The sequence below is a fragment of the Drosophila subpulchrella genome, chromosome 2R (assembly GCF_014743375.2).
Source record: "Drosophila subpulchrella strain 33 F10 #4 breed RU33 chromosome 2R, RU_Dsub_v1.1 Primary Assembly, whole genome shotgun sequence".
Classification (NCBI taxonomy): Eukaryota; Metazoa; Arthropoda; class Insecta; order Diptera; family Drosophilidae; genus Drosophila; species Drosophila subpulchrella.
In genome coordinates, this window is record NC_050611.1 from 16,083,132 (window position 1) to 16,106,184 (window position 23,053).

At 39.2% G+C, this 23,053-nt stretch overlaps 3 protein-coding genes across 4 annotated transcripts; 1 reads left to right on the forward strand and 2 right to left on the reverse strand.

Moving 5' to 3' along the window:
* Positions 1-74: 74 nt before the first annotated feature.
* On the reverse strand, positions 75-5,657 carry LOC119549036 (focadhesin). Its single transcript, XM_037856719.1, has 8 exons — positions 5,481-5,657; positions 4,984-5,259; positions 3,675-3,893; positions 2,594-3,617; positions 2,320-2,531; positions 1,181-2,259; positions 456-1,114; positions 75-405 (listed from the first exon to the last, which is right to left on the reverse strand). The coding sequence occupies exons 2-8, from the start codon at positions 5,253-5,255 to the stop codon at positions 256-258; spliced, it is 3,615 nt and encodes a 1,204-aa protein (XP_037712647.1). The 5' UTR covers positions 5,256-5,259; positions 5,481-5,657; the 3' UTR covers positions 75-255.
* A 6,946-nt stretch (positions 5,658-12,603) lies between these two features.
* On the reverse strand, positions 12,604-22,291 carry LOC119550466 (fibroin heavy chain). 2 transcript variants are annotated; one of them, XM_037859154.1, is made up of 7 exons: positions 22,073-22,291; positions 21,831-21,900; positions 15,665-15,833; positions 15,315-15,589; positions 14,091-14,363; positions 13,636-13,755; positions 12,604-12,898 (listed from the first exon to the last, which is right to left on the reverse strand). In XM_037859154.1, exons 2-7 carry the CDS (start codon positions 21,888-21,890, stop codon positions 12,704-12,706), a joined length of 1,092 nt encoding a protein of 363 aa, XP_037715082.1. In that variant the 5' UTR covers positions 21,891-21,900; positions 22,073-22,291; the 3' UTR covers positions 12,604-12,703. The 2 variants fall into 2 exon arrangements, with proteins under 2 accessions (XP_037715082.1, XP_037715083.1); XM_037859155.1 differs by lacking the exon at positions 14,091-14,363 and having other exon boundaries at positions 22,073-22,286.
* On the forward strand, positions 17,136-17,988 carry LOC119550468. The gene is made up of 2 exons (XM_037859156.1): positions 17,136-17,507; positions 17,571-17,988. Exons 1-2 carry the CDS (start codon positions 17,280-17,282, stop codon positions 17,760-17,762), a joined length of 420 nt encoding a protein of 139 aa, XP_037715084.1. The 5' UTR covers positions 17,136-17,279; the 3' UTR covers positions 17,763-17,988.
* Positions 22,292-23,053: the final 762 nt, after the last annotated feature.

Consider the following 23,053-nt stretch of genomic DNA (forward strand, 5'->3'; position numbering starts at 1 on the left):
GTTATCGCTTTTCGTCGGTTATCTGGGGTTATCCCATTTCGCCCATCTGGCAGCCCTGTGCAAAATTCAAATTTTGTGCGCAAAAATGCATTTAATATACGTTAGGGCTTGAACTTTAAACACATACAAATAACAAGGAACGCATTTGCTATCAAAAGTTGACTAACATTGACGGTAGGCGGTTGGTTTGTAGCCATTTAAGTGCACTTTAGGCGTGGGCAGAGAGGGTTTAAATGCGGTGAGTGGTGGTCGTGTTCATTTACGCAGTCCTACGTATTTGGTCCAGACACCCTTGTTATCAAAATATGCCTTATTCCGGGAGCAAATGATGGCTTCCCTAAAAACATCGGCATAGGTGGATGGCATGGACGTGTGCTTGTAGAGATTAAAGAGGAATTCGTAGATCTGAAAGGATGAACATAAGTATTTTGAAGGGGTTGCTATGTTATTCCAACCTTGGCCTCCTGATCCTTCCAAAAGATATGATCGCACAGGTACTGCAGGCTCTCCGGGAAGAGCAACAGTCGCTGTTTGTCATCCGTGGCCACCACATCCACGCTGCCCAGCAGCACGGCACAGCCAGAAAGCACATCCACGGCTAGGATGAAGATATCCAGCAAGTACAGAGCCCGGTTTGCCTTTTCCTTGTTGGAGGCCTCGGCCAACAGCATCTGGATCTCCAGGAACATCTCCGCTATCCAGTTGCTGGCGTGCTCATCGCTGCCAAAAGCATATAGTGTTGCGGACAGGTGGCGATAGAAAAAAGGCCTCTCCTCCGCCCGTTTCTCATAGGCATCAATGATGGGTGTGAGCCACTTTAGGGGATTCGGTAGCTTATCGTTGTACAAAACCAAATAGCAGCGAATAATGGTGGCTTTTTTCAGCTTGCCCACCGGCGTTTCCCACCAATTTGCAGGCGTCGTAAGACCATCAATGGCATTGGGATGCAGCGTGGCCACCACTTCGGTGTAGCGTTCGAAGAGCCTGGAATCCAGATTCATAGAGTCCATGTAGCGCTCCACAATCAGCGTAAAAACATCAAGCACTTCGGGTACATCGCATTTGCCAGTGAAGATGTACTTAACGCTTTCCAAGAACTTTTCAAACAGGCATCCTGTAAATTGATTTAAAAGATTTCAGTCAAAATTTCAATTGAAATACAGGTTAGTACTCAACCCACCTTCGGCAAAGTCATTAAGCTGCGATTCCTTAAAGCAGTAAACGGCCACCTTCTCGGCAAAGTTCTTCAGGATCTGCAGGCTCACACTGTTGGCTATTTCCGGCAACAATGAGAACAGGAGCAGGAGATCCTCCTCGAAGCAGTTGGGCTCAAAGTCTACCAGGAAGTTCTCCAACAGGCGCTTGGCAGTTCCCGAGTTCACGGCCTGGTTTTTGGCTATCATGATGCAATATTTCCGAGCATCGAAGGATAAGTGGAAGAAACTCGTCAGGCAGCTCCAGTCCAGCGGGGGAATGGGTTTGGGAAACTTTTTGGACAGCGACCGCAGGGCAAAGGTCACGGCGTACGGTTCTGGAACGTAGTCTCCAAAGCGCGCTTGGCTCACAAAATAGTTTGTGACAGCTCGGAGTGGACTCGTGGCAAACAAACCCACCAGCTTACGAGGCTCTGGCTTTCCCTCTGGTAGGCGGTAAACACCACTCCGGAAACCGCCAATCTCGTTGGCTATATGGTGGGAAATCAAATCTGCCGCCGCATCTCCACACTCCGGACGAATCTTCTGCAGTAGCTGGACCCACACCTCACCGGGCACCGTTTCCTGCTGGAGATCCACCACTTCCCGACCACCAGGCCCTCCGATGCCCACTCCGCCTCCAACAATTTCGAAACGAAATTGTGCTGGAATGTGGCGTAGATTTAAAGTGATTCCCGGCTCGTAGTTTTTTAGGGCAACCAGGGCATTCCGCACCTGTGACGCATCTGTGCCCGGTCGGCTAATGGCTTGCCACAGCTGCTCCAAACCATCATCCGCCAGCTTCTCGTACTCCAGCGTTGGAGTCTGCAGCAGGGGAACCAGTCCGAAGAGTCTGTACAGCGATTTAAGCGTCTGCGGCCGCTGCTCGTTCCGGAATTTGCTGCCCAAAGCCTGCCAAGTGGAAGCAATGTTTACGGTGTGACTATCACACAAGGCGTATATGGCATCCAGGGCCAAGGAGGTGGCCAGATCCCCCGCCTCGTCAAAGGAATTGTTGAGAGTGTTGCTGAGATGCGGCAGCAACTCCGAGCCATGTAAAGTGGGTCTGCAAAGGAGGATTAACAAGTCAGCAAAATTATAAATAATTAGTATACTGGATAGTTACTTTTCCTGACAGATTTCCCGCATGGCATGGGTGCGGGCGATCTGCAGCTCCCATCGTTTGTCATTCTCTGGCAGTGGCTGGGCTATCTGCTTCAGCAGGAAGGGATAAGTACGCGCTTCCACTCTCCATAAACGCAAATACAAATCTACGCAGAATGTGCCGTTCTCGGTGGATAGATTCCTTATGGTGTTAAGTATCATGGGTACATTGTCCTTAAGAATATAAATAAATGTTGAATAAGGATATAAATAAAAGTAACAACTTTAAATCCCACCTTGGAAACGGCAAAGCTGGCCAATCCTCTAAGCAGTTCCAGCTGCAACTCCGGATTGTTTTCTTGGGCCAGCTTAAAGATGTACGTCATGAGGAAATCGTAGGCAATGCCCTCGTTCACCTTGACGATTTGCAGGATCACCTCGTAGATTTTAAACCAGCAATCCACAGGCGGCTTTTTCGATAGGAAGAGCGCACGCAGGAAGAGGTGTAGACGCTGACAAAAGGCCGTGTTGGCCTTTACATTCAGGGCGTCCACAAAGACAAACACATCCTGGTTGTCGGAGGCGTCAAAGGACTCCACCAAATTGGCCAAATCAAAGGCGATCGCTATGTCCGGGTGATAGTTGCGCATGTGAGCGGGCTTCAACTGCTTGGTGGAGATTATCTCCCCCTCCTGATCCGATCTCTCAGTGTCCAACACCTTTTGGACTATCTGGTGGGCCAAAGCCAAGCCCTCTGCGGGTATGAATGCAGTCTGAGACATCCACTGAATAATTCCGTCCAGACACATGTTCAGAATGTATTCATGGCCACAGCGCTCCTGCACCACCACGAAAACGATGATGCGCAGCAGATCCGCCAAGTAAAAAGGAGACAGCACGTGCAAGACCTCAGCCAGGAGCACCAGGAGGACGTGATAGTGATCCTTGGTGTATTCCCGCGTGGCATGGAGCACTCGAAGCAGGCACTGCAGACTGGGTCGCGGATCGATGCCAAAATTTGCCAGCTGTTTGATGAGACATGCCTGATAGAGCCCCAAGTCGATGGACTGGGCGTGATCCTCTCGCTGCAGGAAGTGGTCGATGGCCTCGATGACCAGGATGCTGGTGCACAGGCAAGTGCTGGCGTTGTTGAACTTGCTCCATGCCAGCAGCTCCTGCATCAGAGCACGAGCCTCTGGTTGATTGCCACTAAGATTCAGCAGACAAGTCCAAATGGGCTTCACATCGTGCAGAGTTTGGGGATTGCAGAGTACGTACAGGAAGACTGGTCTTAAGAACTCTATGCTGTAGTCCCGAATGCTGAGGAGGCAGTTGAGATGTATGAGAAATGTTTAAAAAAGAAACTAATTAGCTCACCCTTTGTCGTGGTGCTGACAAATGCCAATGATCTTGTTGGCCACATCATGCATGTTGGCACTGGAGTGCTGGAGCAGTGAGATCAGCGGATGCTGTTGGGTTTTCAGGCCATAAGAACACTGGTAGGATTCCTGATCCTTGAGTGACGAGGTCTTGCGTTTCAAGTTCAGCAGTTGCAGACCCAAAATGCTCTCTGTGATGATGGCAAAGTGCATGGGACTACAAGAAAAGACAGGATTTAGTATAAGTTAAAGTAAGGATTAATGTAAACAGAGTTCAGGACTAGAGCTTAAGGAACATTAACTATGAGTGACATGTACAATCCGGCCTGTTATTAAGGTGAGACGACTGTAACAGCCGTTTAGCGGACACTTCCGGAGAGGCAGCTGCAAATCAGTAGTCAAGGATTCGAGGAGCTCCTTTCACGGCGGAGGTGGCGTAAATCGCTTTGCGTTTGACGAGGTAATTACAATTCACGCTCTGGCCAGTGGTCGACTGGGTTTGGCCTCTAATTGCTGGCCAATTAATATGCAATCCTTTTTGCCTGCACCTGCAGCTCGACTTGGCTGCCTTATCAAGGTTAATTCCGGAATTACATGACCGCTTGTTCGTCCTTCGCCGCTCCGCAAACATTTCAAGTTCAATGCCAGACTTTTCAGCTGCTTTGCTTTGCATACATCAAATATTTGTTAGCCAAGGCTGCAGGATATGATATGTGGGTGTAGCGTTGCGTGGCGGGAAATGGCTAATAGTTTTTTCGGCGCTCCAGGCGTAATCGCTGCTGAGATCGGCAAGATTGACGACTGCGGATTGCGGCCAAGCGGAAGCCGTGTCAATGCCAAACAACTGGGATTTTGGATTAACTTTCAGTCATAATTCATTTGCGCATTTCGTACATGACGTGCCAAGTGCTGGGCAATTAATTTGGGCCACGCGTCCAGCGGAAATGCGAGGGATTGCGTGTGTCGACGGACGGAAGGAGGGTCAACAATGTTGGTAGCTCTTGGTGGCAAGCGTTAAATGGCGCGTTAATTAACTGGCGTTGCACTGGGGAATCCGCTCAGTGAGTTTGAGTTTCAGACGGGGTAATTTATGCACCTTTGCGGGCAATTTCGCAATTGGAATCGTTGCGCTCCACTTAGGCTGATAGTCCTGCACGATAGTTTCCCCCGCTGTGACTCCTCCTGGAGCCTCCACCTCCACCTGCAACTGCCCTCCGGAAGTTCAAAGGTGCGCCTTTGCGGAATCGAGCTACATATGTGGGTCGTGGGCGGGTTCTCTGGCCAGATAGTTTGACGGTTATCCTCACCCCGCATTGGCCAGCATGGAGAGCAGGCTGTTCTGCACCCCGTTGGCCTCCAGGACGCCCTCGTCCACCAGGCGCACCAGCGTCTGACAGCTCATCAGGCTGAGTTGCATGTGGTCGTGCTTGCATTGCGTCTTGAGGAACTCGATTTCCTTGATCTGGTGCTCGGGCAACTGCTTCTCCCGGCTCTCCACCACCTTGGCGTAGATCTTCTCCAGGCAGGAGGCCAACTTGACCACCGAACTGTTGGGTTTTATGCTGGCAAAGTCCTCCATGGTGCTGAAAATGGCAAACACAACTGGAAGTTAGCTGTGGGTTTTGCAGTGGGAACTGAGATTTATGGTTTGTTTGGGTCCCCGGGGTATTGGTTTCCCAGCGTTGCGCGGCGCGTGTCCTTTCTGCTGCTCGGCTGCCACTCGAATGGAGTGGAAAATCCGAAGCGGTTTGAACATTGCCGCGTTTTCCTGCGCTTTTCCACCCCCGCCACCTACTCAACTCACATTTTCTTTGTTTACCGCTTTCCTTTGACCGCTGCGTGTTGGCGCATTTCATGCAAAGGCTGAAGGATGTGGCAGGTCAGTCGGTTGGTTATTTTCGTTTCAAGGAGCTGTTTAAGCAGGAAAATTAGGAAAATGTTTGCTAAAAGAAAAGCCGGTCGCGGATTCGTTTGTTTTTGTTTAGAAATCAGCTGTTAGGGTGACCAGCAGCTGGTTCGGGCTCTCAAGTCAAAAGGTGGCAACGCTGTTGGCCATAACGGTTTCTCTTAAATACATTCAAATTTGGAAAATTCTGATTCATTTATTTTTAATTTAAAGTTAATTTAATTCACTATGACAAGAATATAAGTTAGTCAGTAGATTTTTTAAAACATATTTAAGATAAATATAAATAGTTTAAAATAATTTACTCAGATGCTTAAGGATGAATTTTGATATAAAAGTATTATTAAATCAAAAATAATATTAAACTAAAAATATAAATCGTTAAAAAAAACATGACTAAATTGTTTTAATTCATGGAAAATAAATGAATCTATCTTATAACATTTATGAACAATTCTTTGTTATCTTTTGATCATTTATTTTATTATGTCATTTATGAACATATAACAAAGTAAACTTTATAATTATTTTATTATTATATTGTTTTAAATTTTGTAGCCTACCAAATTTTACTCACTCTTAATATAGCAACATTATTTAATAAAAAAATAAAAGGAAAGGCCTTACATATATGTACATCTTAATAATAAACTCAAACAAGTAGTATACATTTTATTAATAAACGTAAATAAGGAATTTAAATACGTAAATCCTTTTTAATTCATATTTTCTTCGGATTCATAATTGAAATAATTGTATAATTAAAAGCACGATGCAAGTAAATCTCCCTTTATTCAGGAAACAATTAATTTCAATTGGATTTCATTAGCTCCGCTTGGCAGATTCGGTAAACTCCGAGAATCAGCACTTGTATACAAGTTATCATTCGGATAATGGACTCCTCTGGCCGAATAACCAGGAATTTATGCCCGACTCGACTTGACCCGTTGATTTATTTACAGCATGCTCAGCTCGCCCACTACAACCTCATCGAGGTCCTTCTCGGGAGCTTCATTTCCTTGGGATTCTGGCTCCTGGCTCCTGGCTCTTCTCCTCCTCTCGCCTGCTGCTCTTTCAGTTAATTGACTTTATGCATTTTTGCCAACTCGCCTTGCCGTAAAATGAAATTAATTATGCTGCTGTTGCAGCTATAAAAATGTTGCCAAGCCGAAAGGAAAGCGGAAAAGGTGCGGGGGAAAAGTCGGTAAGGAAAACTCCACGGAAAGTGTAAAAGAGAGCTCGGGTGGAGTTTAAACTGCAATCATTCATGGCCGTTCGAGGATTCAGATACAAAAAGCGGAGAAGACAAAGGTTAAGCCCAAGACGGGCCAACATAATTTCCGCTTCCTGACCCGAAGTCCGTATTTTGGCAACTGCTTTTCCTCTTATCCCCCCCTTTTTTGTTCGGGGATTTATGATTTTATTACCAAAAGGCATTGCACAACGTAGCTCGACAGGCGGAAACATTGTGGCCCTCCGATTTTGCTGCGTTTTTCAGCGTAACTCAACTCTGTATATTGTTTTCTATTTTTTACAAAGGTTGCAATTTTATCGTTTGGCTGGCCGCAGTCTTAAATTATTTGACTCAAATTTTAATCTTTTTTTTAAAGCGGTTTTTGCGGTTTATCCAAAGGCTCTTCATAATTTTTATCTGTTGCATTTGTAAAATTTGAATACAAAATTTCATTGAAAAATCGAAAACATTAAATAACCTTTCACTTATCGCCCTCTGTTACAAGGAAGTGAAAATAAATGATTACAATGACCTGTTGACAGAGTTTCTCGGTACTTGCGGTTAGCTCAAGCTCAAGAAAGTTTACGATTCGCAGTTTGGGTACACGATTTATTGAGCTGTATATTTGGCCAAACCTTCGCTTTTATTCATTGCGTTGCCACAGAAAATAAAGGGTTCCCAGAACACACTTTAGTTGGGGTTATTTACGTTTTAACGTAAAATATTTAAAGGGGTACTTTCTAAGAAGTTGCGAAACGAAGGTTACAATACAAAATACCTTAGAATATATGAAATTGGTACTTCAAAAAAATACCTAAAAAATCTGGAATTAAACTTTAAACAGTTTTGAAATGCTCACAGCCTTAAAAATGAATTAAGTATCAACATTCATTTTTTTTTTGCACATTGTGCATTTTTTTATATTATAAAATGAATAGCATTTATAAATTTATTTCTAAAATAAAACAAAATATTAAGTTTATATTGTCCTCACCTATTTGTGGCTTAAGTGAGCTTTATTTTAAAATTTAAAATTCGTTAAAGAAAGGTTAATATTTATTTATGAATTTCGCTTAAAAAAATTAAAATTTCCCTAAAAATTCCTTTTTTGCCTGAAACTGAAATGAATTTGTGGTAAAATCACATAATTTTCAACCGCTGAAGTTACAAATATAGCTACCGCGAACTGAAAGTTGATTCTCGTAGCCTCGTGGCGATTTCCATGGAAAAGGAGAGCAGAAATCCAGGAATCCAGAGCCCCGAGCACGTGGCAAACCGAATTTGCATATGCCCAGACATGGCAGGTGTTTCAGCCTCGTTGGGATCAGGCCACGCCCCCCAGACCACCGCCCACCGCCCACTTTTACCACCTGTCGCAATGGCCGCAATCACATTGCTTCAATTAAATGGAGTCGACTCATTAATAATGCAGACATCGCAAATTCGGATGCCATGTACATGTGGATATGTATAAACCTGTGTGGGCTGTTTGCTTGTTTGTTTGTTTGCTGGCATGTGGAAATGTGGACAGTAATTTTCCCGCTTAGGTACAAGCAAACTTTAATGAAGAGCGACAGCAGCGATTCAACTCGAAAGTTTGGAAGTATTTTTTTTTTATAGCTCAGAACTTCCACATAAGTTCCCCCAGAATTTATGAATATTTATGTTCTTGCAGCTCGCACTCGATCTGCGTAAGTCGAGGCACTGAATATTTATAAGTGACGCAGTTAGTTATCAGGCAATGTAGTTAAATATCGAGCATACGCACCGTTGTCCCCGGCAACGATTTTTTACAGCTTTCCGGGAGTTTTTATATGGTCTATGATTTGTTGTGCTTCTCAATTAAAGTATAAATGTGTGCTTATAAACAATTATTTATAGATTAACAATAAACTAAAAAGTAAAGGCACTTAATAGGATAATAAACAAGCCACTTAATTTTAAAAATAATTTTATAGTAATTTTAAAACCTTCTAAGTCTTTTTTTATTGTTATATTTTAAAATTTCTTTACCTTAATATGTAAAAAAATAATGCTACAAGAAAGGAAAATTAAATGATTTATTTATTTAACAAATTAAAGCAAGTATATAATACTATAATTAATATTTGTAAAGGAAGAGACGCTGGAAGCTAAAGTCCTACGAACCAAAATTTAATCAATAATAAAGCTAATGAATATATATATATTTTTTAATTTAACATAACTTAATTTTGTTAAAAAATGTAGGCAACGAATAAATATTTTTTTTTTATTTTAATATAATTATATTTTATTAAAAAATGTATTTTAATCCCATTTAAAACTAAATTTATATGTTTTATATTATACAAAACACATATCAAATTAAAGTGTGTCAATCAAGTTTAGTTAAAATACCACAATTTGTTAGAGACTGTGACTGTTAATACTCACTAAAACTTTTATGGTAGTTAAACTAAAATTTTATGGCGTCTTTAACATATAACTTTTGGATTTGGCAAACTTATTAAACGAATTAGCTTCTGGCCCATAAAATGCGAGAGAAAATTAGCTTATTCCAATTAAGCAGAGTGGAAAAATGAAAAAGGTATGCGGATAAATGTGGGAAATTCGATTCGTTGGCAACTTAAAGTTCAACAGCTCAATTTAGAGTGCGGTTCTCGTCAGCAAATTACGGAAATTTTATGCTGCCTACCTTTGGGCGCCCTAAAGAAGGCAACTTAATAAGCACAAGTGTGTGTGTGGTATTTCTTGTGGTGTGTGTGAATGTGTGCACATTTGTTGAATGATTTAACCTACCACCTATTCACCTATTCACCTATTCGTTCTTGTGGCCCACGTAAATTGTAGACAAAATAAAAACCAAAAAAAAACCTTTTCAATTCTCCACTTACGTTTTTCTTTGTACCGGACTCTAAATTAGGAAAATGTTTAAATGTGAGCCAGTCGGTCACTGTGTGTGTGTGTGTTTGGGTGTATGTGTATAAGTGCAAGTGTGTGTGTGTGTGGGTAAACATAATTTGTGCGGCACGTGCGTTAAATTTAATGAGGCAGCCGCGACCCACAAATCGAGCTCGAGTTGCGCCGCCTTTGACCCCGGGCTCTGGTTTTTCCTCAAATTTTCCTTCAGGCTCCTCGGAAAAAGAGCAACAAAAAATAAACACACACACAGAACGTCCTGTTGATTTTGGGCCACCACTCGCATAAAAAAAAATCCAACTATGTCTATATGCATAACATTATAGGCCATATATCTTTGGGGCATTTCTGCTTTTTAAAGAAATTTAAGTTATGACCCCGGCTTCCGGAAATTCGTTGGCGTGAAATTAGTAAGGATATTATTTTTAATTAAAGTGATATATGTTGGCTTATTAATTGGACATTAGATTTGCAGGTGTGGCCACCACCGTCCTTAGAATTTTGTTTAATTATTCATGCCGGTTGCTTTTTGGTAAAATTAGCATAATAAATTTCGGCTGTGATCTTAGCTACTGATGTATGTTTTATGTTCCGAAAATTATGTGCCTTAAAAATATTTAGAGTTTTGCTGAAAAACTGGTCATAAATACTGTGCTAAGCTTTAATGGCTTTCTGGTTTAACTAAAGTGATGCAAAAATGAAATAGTAAAAAAAATAGCAGCATTAAAATGAAATTGTAAACTATAATAATAATAATAATAATAATAAATAAATTCAAAATGCTGTTTTTAATATTAGAATTAAATACAAAAGAAAAAACACTTAAAACAAAATATATTATATTTAAATAATTTATTTTAAAAGATTTCTGTTATGTTAGGCCATTTTACTTGAGCCTTTTTTAAAAAATTTAAATAGAAATTCATATTAAAAAGCTAAAAATCATTTAATGAAGTATAAAAGTAAATAACCCTCATTTCGGTGTTTTAGGGACTACAAACATTTTTGCTTATACGTGTAGGAAATAGCAATAGCTTTTAGTACTAAAAACACATATTTTGATTATTTTCCTTATCTTCTTTTTTTAGGTGTGGCTTTGAAAACTGAAATTAAAGTCTTATCAGGTTGCTGCGTCTTGACAAGGTTTTGAGATAAAGCTCTGACATGTGACAATCTGTTGCAAGTTTGCAACGTATCAGACAATGGCTTGTTCCTTCCTTCCTGTTTTCGTTTAATTTGTCCTTTTCTCCTCCTGCTGTTTGTGCAGTAAAGGTAAATTGAAAGAGGCCTTACAAGCCTGTTGCCCAGGCATATGGCCATAAAAATGGAGGCATGGGGCCTGAAAGGAGAGACCCATTGAGTGCTTAGTACACCGACTAACGGGCCATAAATTGTCGGCCAAGCACTAATTAAGAAATTTAAATAGCGGCCACTGTAGCAGCCGCAGGATGTGAGTGTGTAAGGATATGGCCTGGGACCTAAACAAACTGACCCCTATGGCCAGACGACAAGCCGTGACTTTCCGAGGGGGTTAAGAGCATAAAAGCCCCCGAGTATTTAAGCACATTTACACAATGCATGTAGTACACTGGGAAAAATGGCAGAGTGAAAATAAATACTGGCAAATACACAAATACTGTGTTTAAATACATATTACTTAATTTAATAAGAGAAAAAAAGGTGATGTATAAAGTTTGATAAATGTATTAAGCTTTATGGTTTATTTAGAAAATAGTTGATTCAAGGTATATATGTTAGGATGTTATTTTTACATTTACTCTAAAAAATAGTCTCATACTTAAATAAAATGTTAAATTCTATACATTAAATATTTTTTTAAATGAAACCTTTTAAATTACTAGCAAAGGCAATGTAATAAAAAAAATTGCGAGAAATATTTATATAGAATATTAAAGCTTTGGGCTTACTGCTTTTTATTTTTCAGTGTAGTCTGTACGGTGCATTTACGTGTGATTCCCCCCTTTTGTGGCACACACACGCCATCTAAATTTGGGGCACCCAAGTGCCTGTGGTTGCAGAGTGTGAAATATTTTGCTCCCTCACACTAAATGCATGTGTGTGTGCCGTATCTTGTCTGAGGTCTACACACATTTCCTAAATAAACAGGCTTGGTATTTTCCCGGAGCATCCAACTTGAATTTCCAGGGAACTTTCCTCAGTTCCTGCCGGCAATATGTGGTTCGTTCTCATATGCGGATGCCATTTCAATTCATTTCCCTGCAGTGTGTTGTGGCATTTGATTTAATGGCGAGGGAACCTTTTAATCAACAACAAACGGGCAGGAAAGAGCTGAATTTTACTGGCAGGCAATCACTTGGCAACCAAATGTTGAGCATAAGTGTTTTGACCATCGCAAAAAGTGAGGCCTAAGCCGGAAACCTGGTTTTCCATTTGATTTTTAGCAGGAAATGTATGTAGCTTTAATTATTTCTCAACATTTTCCAGAGATAAGCCAAAATTTGACACATCTCTATTTTCACTTGAATTTCGGAAGAAAAAGCGGTGAACATCAGATACAACATGTGTCAGCTTTTAACACTTTCAATTAGTTCACAAATTAAGCTGAAAACCAATTTGCTACGAGAATTCCAAAGAAATCAGGTTACAGTACACATCAATTAAATCGAAAGTGTAAGGCAAATAGGATTTGCTCGAAATGAAACAACTTTTGGGTAGCAAATAAATGGAAAGTGCTAGCTGTTTGGCTCTTAAGCTGCAATCGAGTGTTATTTATTACATTTTCAAAAAAAAAAAAAGTTTATTAGTTTTGAATTTACTGTGCCTTCAAATTATTTGCTTATTTAGATTGCAAACTTTGTCAGCTGAGTGATGGCTTGGTTCGTTGTTTACCTTTACTCAATCATGTTTGTTTTGTCTTTTGCTTAAATGCTTTATTGATTGGGTGTTATATGCATTAAGGGGGTCTTAAATATATTGAAACTATATTTCTAGTTATTTGTTGAGCCTAGTGAGCGTTGGGGACTGCACCTGCACCTGCACCTGCACCTGCTCCTGCATTTGCACCTGCTCCTCCACCTGCTCCTCCACCTACACCTCCACCTACACCTGCTCCAGCAGCTGCACCTGCAACTGCAGGTACTACTCCACCGGCTAAAGCGCCCAAAGATTGCTGCAGGGATCGCAGAATGCCAATAGGAATCTGAAAAGGGGAGAGAAAAATATTATTATTATTAAAATTACAAATATATTTCATAACAAACACTATTATGTTTTGCTTTATAAAGAAAAACCTTGAGACAATGTTATATCTAAAGAAAAGAATGTACAATACATATTAAAAAGTCTGAGATCATAATTACATCAAATGTCAATATAATTAATATTAAAAAAAAAGCTATTGCCTTAAACAGTAAATTTTAATTGTATACATATTTGTAATATTTTTTTTTGTTATTTTATAAGTATAAATTGAAATATTAAGAAAAGTTAATAGTCGATGCCAATGCCTATTGCCTAAGCAATTCTAATGTAAGTATTATAATATATTTTAAAGCTCTAAATATAAAAATATACATTTTTTTATAAAAAAATATATATATATAATATATATTATAAATATGTTAATTTATAAGTATAAATTAAAATATTAAAAAAATTAAAAGACGAAGCCTATGCCTATTGCCTAAGCAAATCTTATGTAAGTATTATAATATATTTTAAAGCTCCTAATATAAAAATATACATATTTTTATAAACATCTGTATATATCTTCCTTAAAAAATATATTCTTCTAAGAAATCTAAAAATCCAAGGCTTTACGGAAAACTTTTTCAACAAAATTCCAAATAAATTTATAAATTTCGGATTCTGTTGAATGAGGTTTCTGTAGCACCCTGGACTAACCATTCATCATATTCTTGATGGTTTCCAACTCACATCGAGGGCCAGACCCACGGGTCCTTGGGCTTGGGGTGCCAGGAAGCGATTGTTCACGGCCTGAGGTCGCTGGACGGACTTGTACTTGTGGACATGGACGGCCTTGGCCTCGCTCTTCACCTGCGGATGGTAGGAAATACATAAGTTACAAAAATTACTTTTAACAGGCGAGGGCAGCACATGCAAAAGGGAGGGGGATAAATTAAAATTGTATTAAAATATATATTTCACAGAAATAATAATGCAGCAGGTGGTCCCGCCTCCAGCCACCGCTCACATTGTCCGCAAATGTTTTCAAATAAAATTACAGCCTCAAAGCGAAAGTTTTGGTATCCAGCTCTCCACCGAAAAGCCAACAAATTGTTTGTGTGCCACTGTGTGTGTGTGCAAGCGAGTATCTGTGTGATTGTGTATCTGTAGCTGTGTATCTATGTCCGCACCGCAGTTGGTGTTACCTCAACGGTCGACTGGGGCTCGTCCTTTTGGGCAGCCTCCTGTGGAATTTGTTGCTCCTGCGGCTGCTGCTGCTGCTGCTGCATCACGTATACGACACGTTGCCGCTGACGTTGTCGCTTTGCATGTGGGCGTGGTCGCTTGACAATTACCAACGCAGTGGGCGGGGCAGCTGGAAATGCCGGAAAAGCCAAGGGCTGGTGTTTATCCACCGCATCGGCATCGGAATCTGCGGCCGCTTTAACATGATTTTCAATGATTTCGCTGCGGTCCGGCTAAAACATCAATGGCGGGTGGATACGATAGGATTGGATTCGATTCGATTGGATTGGATTGATTGCTTGTTGTTGGTTCGCCGACACGAGGGCATTGATCAATATTTAACCGCATGTTCTAGTTAAATACTAGTCTGGGATTTATTGCCCGGAATTGTGCAATTGAATAGCCATTCTAGCCTCGATTTCCCTTTAATTTTCCCTACCAAAGTTACACTCAAAATGAGATAGCTGCACATTTCAAAAATCTTTTTAACAACTTTTCGACTCAAACTGCTGTTTAAAACTGTTGGGCAAAACACTTTTAATAGTTTCTGAAGTTCTTTAAGCATTTTGCAAAATTTCAGATTACCTTACTTTCGGAGTTCTTTTTATTTTTGGCAGTTCCCTGGGCGCATATTAAAATTATCGCAAATTATACTAGCTGGCATTTGGTTACCTTTCTTAAGAAAAAAAATAGTTTGGAAATGCATAAAAATGAGTGCGGCTATGATTCAAATTGTGTGTTTACTTGTAAATATTGGTTTAAGACCGAACACCCTTATCATTATAGGTAATATAATAAATATCACAGTTTTATGAGCTTTACTTTATCTCTAAAAATCTTTCATAATCTTTTATTGCATAACCTTAAAACCATTTTTATTTTACTTATTTATTTATGCCAAGAATAAGAGCATATTCTATTAAGACCATAACTATTTTCCTCAAAGTGTTCCAAATCCTTTCATTGCATAACCTTAAAACCATTTTTATTTTATATATGTTTCTAAGAATTTGTTTGTCTTTTGAAAAATATTTATGCCAAAAATAAGAGCATATTCTATAAAGACCATAACTATTTGCCTCAATTTATTCCAAATCCTTTTATATAAATCCAAATGAATTATGGAAATCAATGCTACATGTTTTGTATAAATTAAGATATTATATTATATGATTTTTACTTACATCTTGTTTGATCAGCGAGTACTTCTTGGGGGGCTTGACCCTTTGGATGTGGCTGGTGACGACAGGACCAGAAGTGGGTGAAGCGGGCACAGGATTTTCAGGATAAGCAGGCTGGACTCCGTGATTAGAGGAGGACGAGGAGATCACACTTCTTCCCGGACTGTGGGCCTCGGCACCGATATAGCCATGTTCCCCGGCGCTACCACCCAGAAGAGCACTGGCCCCCACGGAAGGATTGGCCTGGGCGGCGGCATAGCCCACGCCGGCGGCTCTTCCTGGGGGAAAGGAAGTGGGTTAGGTCGCACAGTGCGTAAATTGAATCAATTTGGGCGGAAGGTTCCGCCACTTACCATCCAGATTGCCGCCCAGACCCGCGGCTGCCCGGGAACCCCATGGAGTTCCGGCCGAGGCGCTGAGTCCGCCGTGGGCAGAGTTGCCCGTTAGGAGTCCTCCGAGTCCTGCGTCCGCGTGATATCCTGCAAAATTCACGCCCACCTTGCCATCGCGCAGTGTAATCAGCTGCACAGGATGGCGGTTGGCAATATGAAAATGTGTGAGAGTTTTAGCACAAAATTCTGGCCACGTTGCGTATACTTAATGCTATTCAAAGTTCGCCTTTTTGGCCCAACCCGGAAACTTTTCGGCCCAAGATGTTTTGTCCGCCCTTTTCACTAATAGTTGTAAAGTTGTGGCCCAACTTTTGGCCCGGGCCTGGTAAAAGCAGGCAAACACCCTTTGTGCCCGCCTAACTAAGTTTTGTAAATATTTTGTCTGTTGCGTTGTGTTGCTCTGTGTGTTAATCAATTTAAGCGGAATTTCTCAACGGCTCAAATCGGTTAAGGTCGAAAGTTTCGTGGCGCAGATATTCTGTCAGTTCTAAAATGTTGATAAATGTTTGCACTGTTTGTTCAGCCGTCATCAGAGAGAAACAAAAATATTAAAATGTTAGGAGTTAAAGATAAGCTGGCATAACACCAGGCTACAAAACACCGATCCAGTGATAACGAATGTTATTGGGAGAGTGTCGTTGAGCTAGATAGTAGAACTCCTATAATGAGAGCGGAGAGCCAGCTCCAAAGAAGTTATCAATAATTGTGACAGTTAACAGCTAGCTCAACAAACCCAAATAAACAAAATGTGGTGGGGTTTTCATTGTGCCTTGGTGACCTATAAATGCTCTAGGTCTTAATCTCTTTCGGATAAACCTTATTTATAATATTTACATCTTATTGGAATCATTTAATTTTATTTACCAGTTCTTTATCAGTTACTTTATGCAAAATGTATCATTTTAATAAGTTAATTATTAGGGTTACAAAATGAATTATAAAAGTGTCTAAAAGAATACTTTGAAAAAGTGCATAATAATATTGTTGCATACTTGTAGGCACCTTTAAAAGTGATTTTAAAACCCCAGTGATAAATTTATCAAAACTATTATTTTATAAATAATACAGAAAGGTGCCTTAAAATAGGCAGTGAAAAATATCTTGGTCTATATAGGAGTTTTTTAAAACCATTATTACGTTTATGATCTTTTGAACTATTTTAACTATTTTCAAAAAGTAACTTAAATTTAGGTCTGTTAATCACTGAGAGTCGGAATTTTTTTAAAGTTTTTAGTTCTTTGGCAGGGGTACCATATTTTTTTATACTCCCCCTAAGTTAGGGTACCAAAAGTGTGACAATAATGTAAATGGCCCCGTGCAAATGAGAGCGAACGAGAGAGCCTACCACACCTGTCTCTGATAAGAGTTTTTCCAGGCAGACAGAACGACAATATTTAACTTGGCCTCCTAACGGCTGCTCATTTTAGTTTCACACGCCGACTTGAAGAAGAGGAGGAGGTGCTGACCTACAAGGTGGAGGAGTCAGAATCATCATCAGAAGCAGAACCATCATCAGAATCAGAATCATCATCAGAATCAGAATCCAAGTCCAGAAGTGAGGGGAACACATGTTGTCATGTTGACAAAAGCGAGGGACGGGGATTCGAAGGGCCGTCGGCGGTGGCCAGCGATGTTTTGGATGTGGCTTCCAGTGTGGTTGCTCTTGCTGCCTGGCCAGGTGTTGCTCGGCGATGCCGCCTCCGTCACCTGGGGACATGTCAACAAATACGCCAGCGTCCTCCACACCGAAGATGTTTACCTAGCGTCGGATTCCCCAAGCCAAGATATCATCTACGGCTCGCAGGTGAGATTTATATCAGGCCCTTTGGCCTACAAATTGCTTAATCTCCTTGGGAATCCTCGACAGAATGCCAGCGATAACTACCGAATTACGGGTATTCATGTCGAGGATCTGAGCGGTGGAGCGGAGGCTTTACTCACAGCAGGCGGCATTGGCCAGGAGTTTGTGGTTCTTCATAGCCAGAGAATTCAAGAATCCAAAGAGGAAAAACCAGAACCAGCTCATCTCGAGGTATCTATCTATGGAGTGGACCTATAAGTTGTCAATGCTTTCTTATAAGAGGGAGCACTCCAGACATTGTAAATATTAATTAGTATAGAACCTGCCAATAACTTTCAGCTGTGAAAGCGAAAAGCACTGAGAAAAGTGTTTAGTTCTTTGTTTAGATTACATTTGGAGAACTCTTAATAATTAATCTGCTACTTAAGCCTTTAAATTGTATAAATATATCCCTAACATATCCTTAAAAATAAATTTTTAGCCATACCAATTTACTTTTTAATATTATTGAACACACTTCCCAACTTCACTCTTAAACTTGTAAGTAGACCTTTATCTAGAATTCCAAGTACAAATGTTATCATCAGTGACACTGAAACTCCCACGCCAGCCTATATTTATTACTATCTGGAGTGAAATCAACCTTTAAATATTACTTTAGTTGCTTGAGATAAATACGAAGCCGTAATAGTAACGATAAGCTTTAATCATGGAGAAATTGTGTACATACAACACAGATATAATATGACATAACTTTGTCATTGCTTAAGATAATATTGATTATTGAACTAAGAAGCCGTAATAACATTGCTAACTTTTAATCATTGAGAAATTATAAACATACCTACCATTCATATATATATAGTATGACATAGTAGTAAAACATGTTATACTATCGTAAAAAGCATTTTGGTAGCTCTTTCGACTGTAAACTTTGTAAATGGCTCTGAAAATTCGTGTCACATGTAATAATATTAAAACTGAAAAGTTGCAAGTGGCTGTGAAGTTTGAACGTCGTTTAAAGGCTGTCGGGTTTTTATAATTCTATGGAAATGAGGCAGTCAACTATGTAAGTTGTTTTAACCCAATAATAACCACCTATATCACCTTTTCTTGTTCCCCTTTTTTTACTTCCAACTGCAATTCAGCTTATCCTCCAATATCTCCTTTTCCATTGCAAAGTATGTGCGAAGTAAGCGGTTTAAATATTATAATGCTAGACATGAGTCCAATCTACAGACTTATCTTAATTCGAAACGATGAAAAACACTTTTAACTGACATAAAATATGAAAAGCCAAAAGTAAATCCACTTTATTAAATGAAAACGCAGCATGTCAGAGGAAATTAAAAAGTTTCCTTCAAAACAAAAACAATGTTTCATGAAACGTATCTCGTTTTTCAGCTGTAAGCTAGCAAAAAGTTTTTGTGTTTTACTGGCAAACTAGGTGGGTAAATTAACTAAATAATTGAATTATTTTACCTCTCTGTAAACAACTGAATATATTATTGAGCTAATTCATTTAGCCAAACAAAGAGCAGAACTTTTGTTTCCTTTGTTCAATATTTGCCCGGAACAATTTTAATGTTTTTACCCGTACACAATCTAGTAGTGAATGTTTTCATTTGCCATTTTCCATATTTGCAGAACATCCATTTCCCAGATAAAGATCGCGAAATGGCCGCTTTGAGTTGACAGTAAAATACCACAATTGTGTTTGCCTAATTTAAGTTGACAGTAAAGTTTCACAATTGTGCGCGCCAAACGAAAGATTAAAGATTGCCGCGAGGGGTTTCCCAAAATTCATAAGCTCGGGTCATGACCCACAAAGATGGAGAATGAAGTGAAAGGATTTCTTGGTCGAGCCTGCGAAAAGGAATGAATGGCTAGTAATTTGCATGAATTCAAGGGAATGGCTGCCGCAAATTGTAACCTTCTTTTGGCCGGGCGGTAAACCCTTCTCAGCACTTTTTACGTTCGCTCTTAATTTCAATTCCCACGACCCGCGCTGAACATAAACAAAAAATTATTTGGGGTTTTTTCCACTTAGCTGGTAAATGCAAATGCAAATTTCATGCATGCGTTGATTAAAATCTAATTTCTCGCAACCCTCAAGCCGCAAACAGAAATAAACTTTTCTGTCAGAAAGAATCTCAATGAAAGAATACAATAGAAAAAGGCTGCTCTAGGGTGAAAAGTGTACTGCCGAAATAAGTTTTGCGGCAAAATGTGTGAAATTCCTTTGGTCAGATGAGTTCTCCTTAAAGCTGTCAAATGCTTAGACTTCAGCTAAAATAACATGAAATGGCAAAGCCACTCAAGGAACCACAAAAAGAAAGGATTTAAATCCTATGAAAAGTGGTTATATGCTTAATACAGATTTTAAATTTATTTTTACAGCTTGGTCAGTAAATAAAGTCTTCATTGGTTGATTTACCCAATTTGTATTTAAGGAAAAAATCTGTATTATATACAAAAACCCATTCTAAAATTTTAATTTGAAGATATCTTTGATAAAACATAAATTTTTAGCCAATATTTATAATCAGATAGAAGCTTAAACTAGCACAACAATAAATTTTATCTGAACAAATTTCGCCTAACATACCATTTTGTATATAATGCAAAGTCTAATAATAACCATAAAGTAGATCAAAAAGCCAAGCTACTAAATAAAATAGAAAATTACCTCCTAAAAGCGCACGAAAACTAATGAAATATAAACCATTAAGCACGATATATTTATGATATTTCCGCCTGCAACCTTTAATTACCATAAAATGCCGACTATATAGTAAAGCTTTCCTGCAACTTGTGTGCAACACTGCGTATGAGTAATCGGTGGTGAAAAATGCAATTAAATTGATATTAGTTAGCCCAGGCAGTCAAAGTTCAAGGTGGCCACTAAACCAGCGGCAGTTGTTAAAATGATGTATAATAGTTGGTCGCGGCTCGTGAAGCCAAGATTAACGATAAGCAAAGTGGTGTTGCCAAGTAATTGCAGGTAAAATCCAGGTAATACCGGGCAAGAAATCCGAGTAAGCATTTGCCTTGGCCTGCAATTAAAGGTCTGGTGTGTTGCGAAATCGGGTACTAAAGAATTCTTCATTACCAAACGGACATTGTGCAACGGTTTAGGCCTTGACAAAAGTTCAGAAAATCGAATGTTGCACTTTCGCCTTTTTCCTTAATTTTGTGGCCAAGGACCACCACTAAAATAAAATGACATTGATTTTCGCGCTTCGACAATGATGGCCAGCGGTTCTAATGCAAATTACGATTTTGCGGTGGGCAGCACTCAACGGGGTAAAAATCGTTTATCCTGCGGAAATCTAACGAATTTAATTTTCCTAATGCCAGGAATTGAGACTGAGGTTTTTTGTGTTTCACATAAATTTCTTGGAATGGGGTATTTCATGAAATAATGAATAGAATTTCAAAAAAAGGTATCCAATCTAATTATATCTGAATATTCATTTTAAGACCAAATCCATTAAATATTTAATTTTTCGCTTATACTCAGAAATATTTAAATAAATAAATTTATAAATTTTTTCTTTATTTTAAAATTTTAAAGTTGTTGATTTTTAGTAAGCTACGACCTGTCTGCTTAATTCGTTTGTTTTACTTATTTTGTTTAATAGAATAGAACATAATTGTAGCCAATCAAATTAAAGACCAATCGCATTCACTTTTGACTAATTATAATTACAATATAAGTTTAATTTATTGCACTTTTTAAAACATTAAGGATAACCATGGTAGTTTTAGGCACTATATTGCATTCTTAGCAATTTTTCGATTTGAGAGAATTTTCAAAGAAAGGTAATCGAATAATTACCGTTCTTCAATATGAAATTTAGAATCTTTAATGGTAAAAATGATGATGATGATGAAATGTATATCTATATATAAATGTATCTCTGTATAATTTTAAATATTCTTTTTCTGTGAAAATCATTGTATGCCAATAAAACATTTCTTTCTCTCACTAAACGACAGGAAATGCAATTCATCGATTGATCTATTAATCAAGTTAATGAATTCACTGACAATTAGTGACGAGAAATTCATCTGGCTGATGGGATTTCAGTGAGTCAGCTGCGTTTGAATTTATTTATTCAGGAGTTTGGTCAACCAATAAACGTAAATCGGCAAAAACACATAAAGCAGCTCGGCTGCGAAGTAATTAAAATAATTTCGGGCCGCAGCACTTGGCCCTTGGCGGAGTTTTTGGCCAACAATGCGTTTTGGCTTGGTGGCAGGTGTCAGTCGGCGACTGCCTTAATTAATTTTGCGAACCGGAATCGGAATGGGAGGACTCACCTGGGCTGGCACCAAGCTAGCTGTCTGCAGCAGACAGAGCACTACAAGTAAGACGAACATTCTGCGGCACCTGGAAAACAAAATCCAAAGTGGGAATCAGTTCCAGATTCGTTTCGTATGCGAATCGCGTCTCAAAGAATTCTTCCTCGCACTTTCAGACGGGAGTGGCCGAGCATAATTGCGGGGCTTTCACATGCCAATTCTACTTTTCTGATTAATTAACAGGGAGCTCTTTGTTATACCTAGATGCTTTCCGTTTTTGATTGCTTTGTTTTTATATATATTTTATATTCCTCTAGTCCGAGCGGCCGTTGTTGTCGCGTCGCGATTTCGTTTTGAACTGAGTGGTCGAGTGGTTTGAGCCGGGCTTAAACTTGAATTCTGCCCAGGGGAATGGAATCCACCGTCTGATGTGTGATGTCTGTTGTCTACTGTCTGCGGCTTGTAATGCTTTGCAAAACTGGAATTGTGTCGCAATTTCATATGCAAGCCTGTGTTTATATAGGAGCCGCACTTGATTCTGGTCGCTTCCTCTTTCTTTTTACATACTATAGGCCATTATCTTTGAACGCTGATCTACTCGGAGAACTCTGGACACTGCATTGATGATGCAAGATTTTTGGAAATATACTGTGTTTCGGCGACCTATTAGCACTTTGCCGGCACCTGTCCTAACAGCTCGGTGAGAATTTGGTAACAACTCAGACATGACGGACTAGCTGGGTTCAGCATTAAAAAATATGATAAGCTAACAAAGTTCTGGGATGTGAAACCAAATTCACTTTTTTTAGGGGTATTATTTGTTGTTTTCAAAACTAATATTCTCCCTAATTTGGATAATTAATTTACAAATCTTAACTTAAGTAAAACTTAACACCTTTGTAGCAAGAATTTTAATAAGAAATGGTTTTAAGAAAATTCCAAAACTAGAAAGCTAACAAGACTCGTACAAAGTGAAGAAAGTTTTAAGCTAAACTATCAAAGTTCTTAAGAACGCTATTCCTTAGCAAATCCATACTAATACTTATAAAAACATATTTACAAAATTCCATAAATTAGAAAGCTAGTTTCATACAATATAAACAAACATAAAGACAAAATATCAGTAATATATCAGGTCTTAAGAACCGTTTTTCGTAGCTAATCAGAAATTTCTACAAATATAGTATAGTAGTATAGTATAACCAGCTTCATTGCCATGAAAAATCGATTAACCCTCAGAG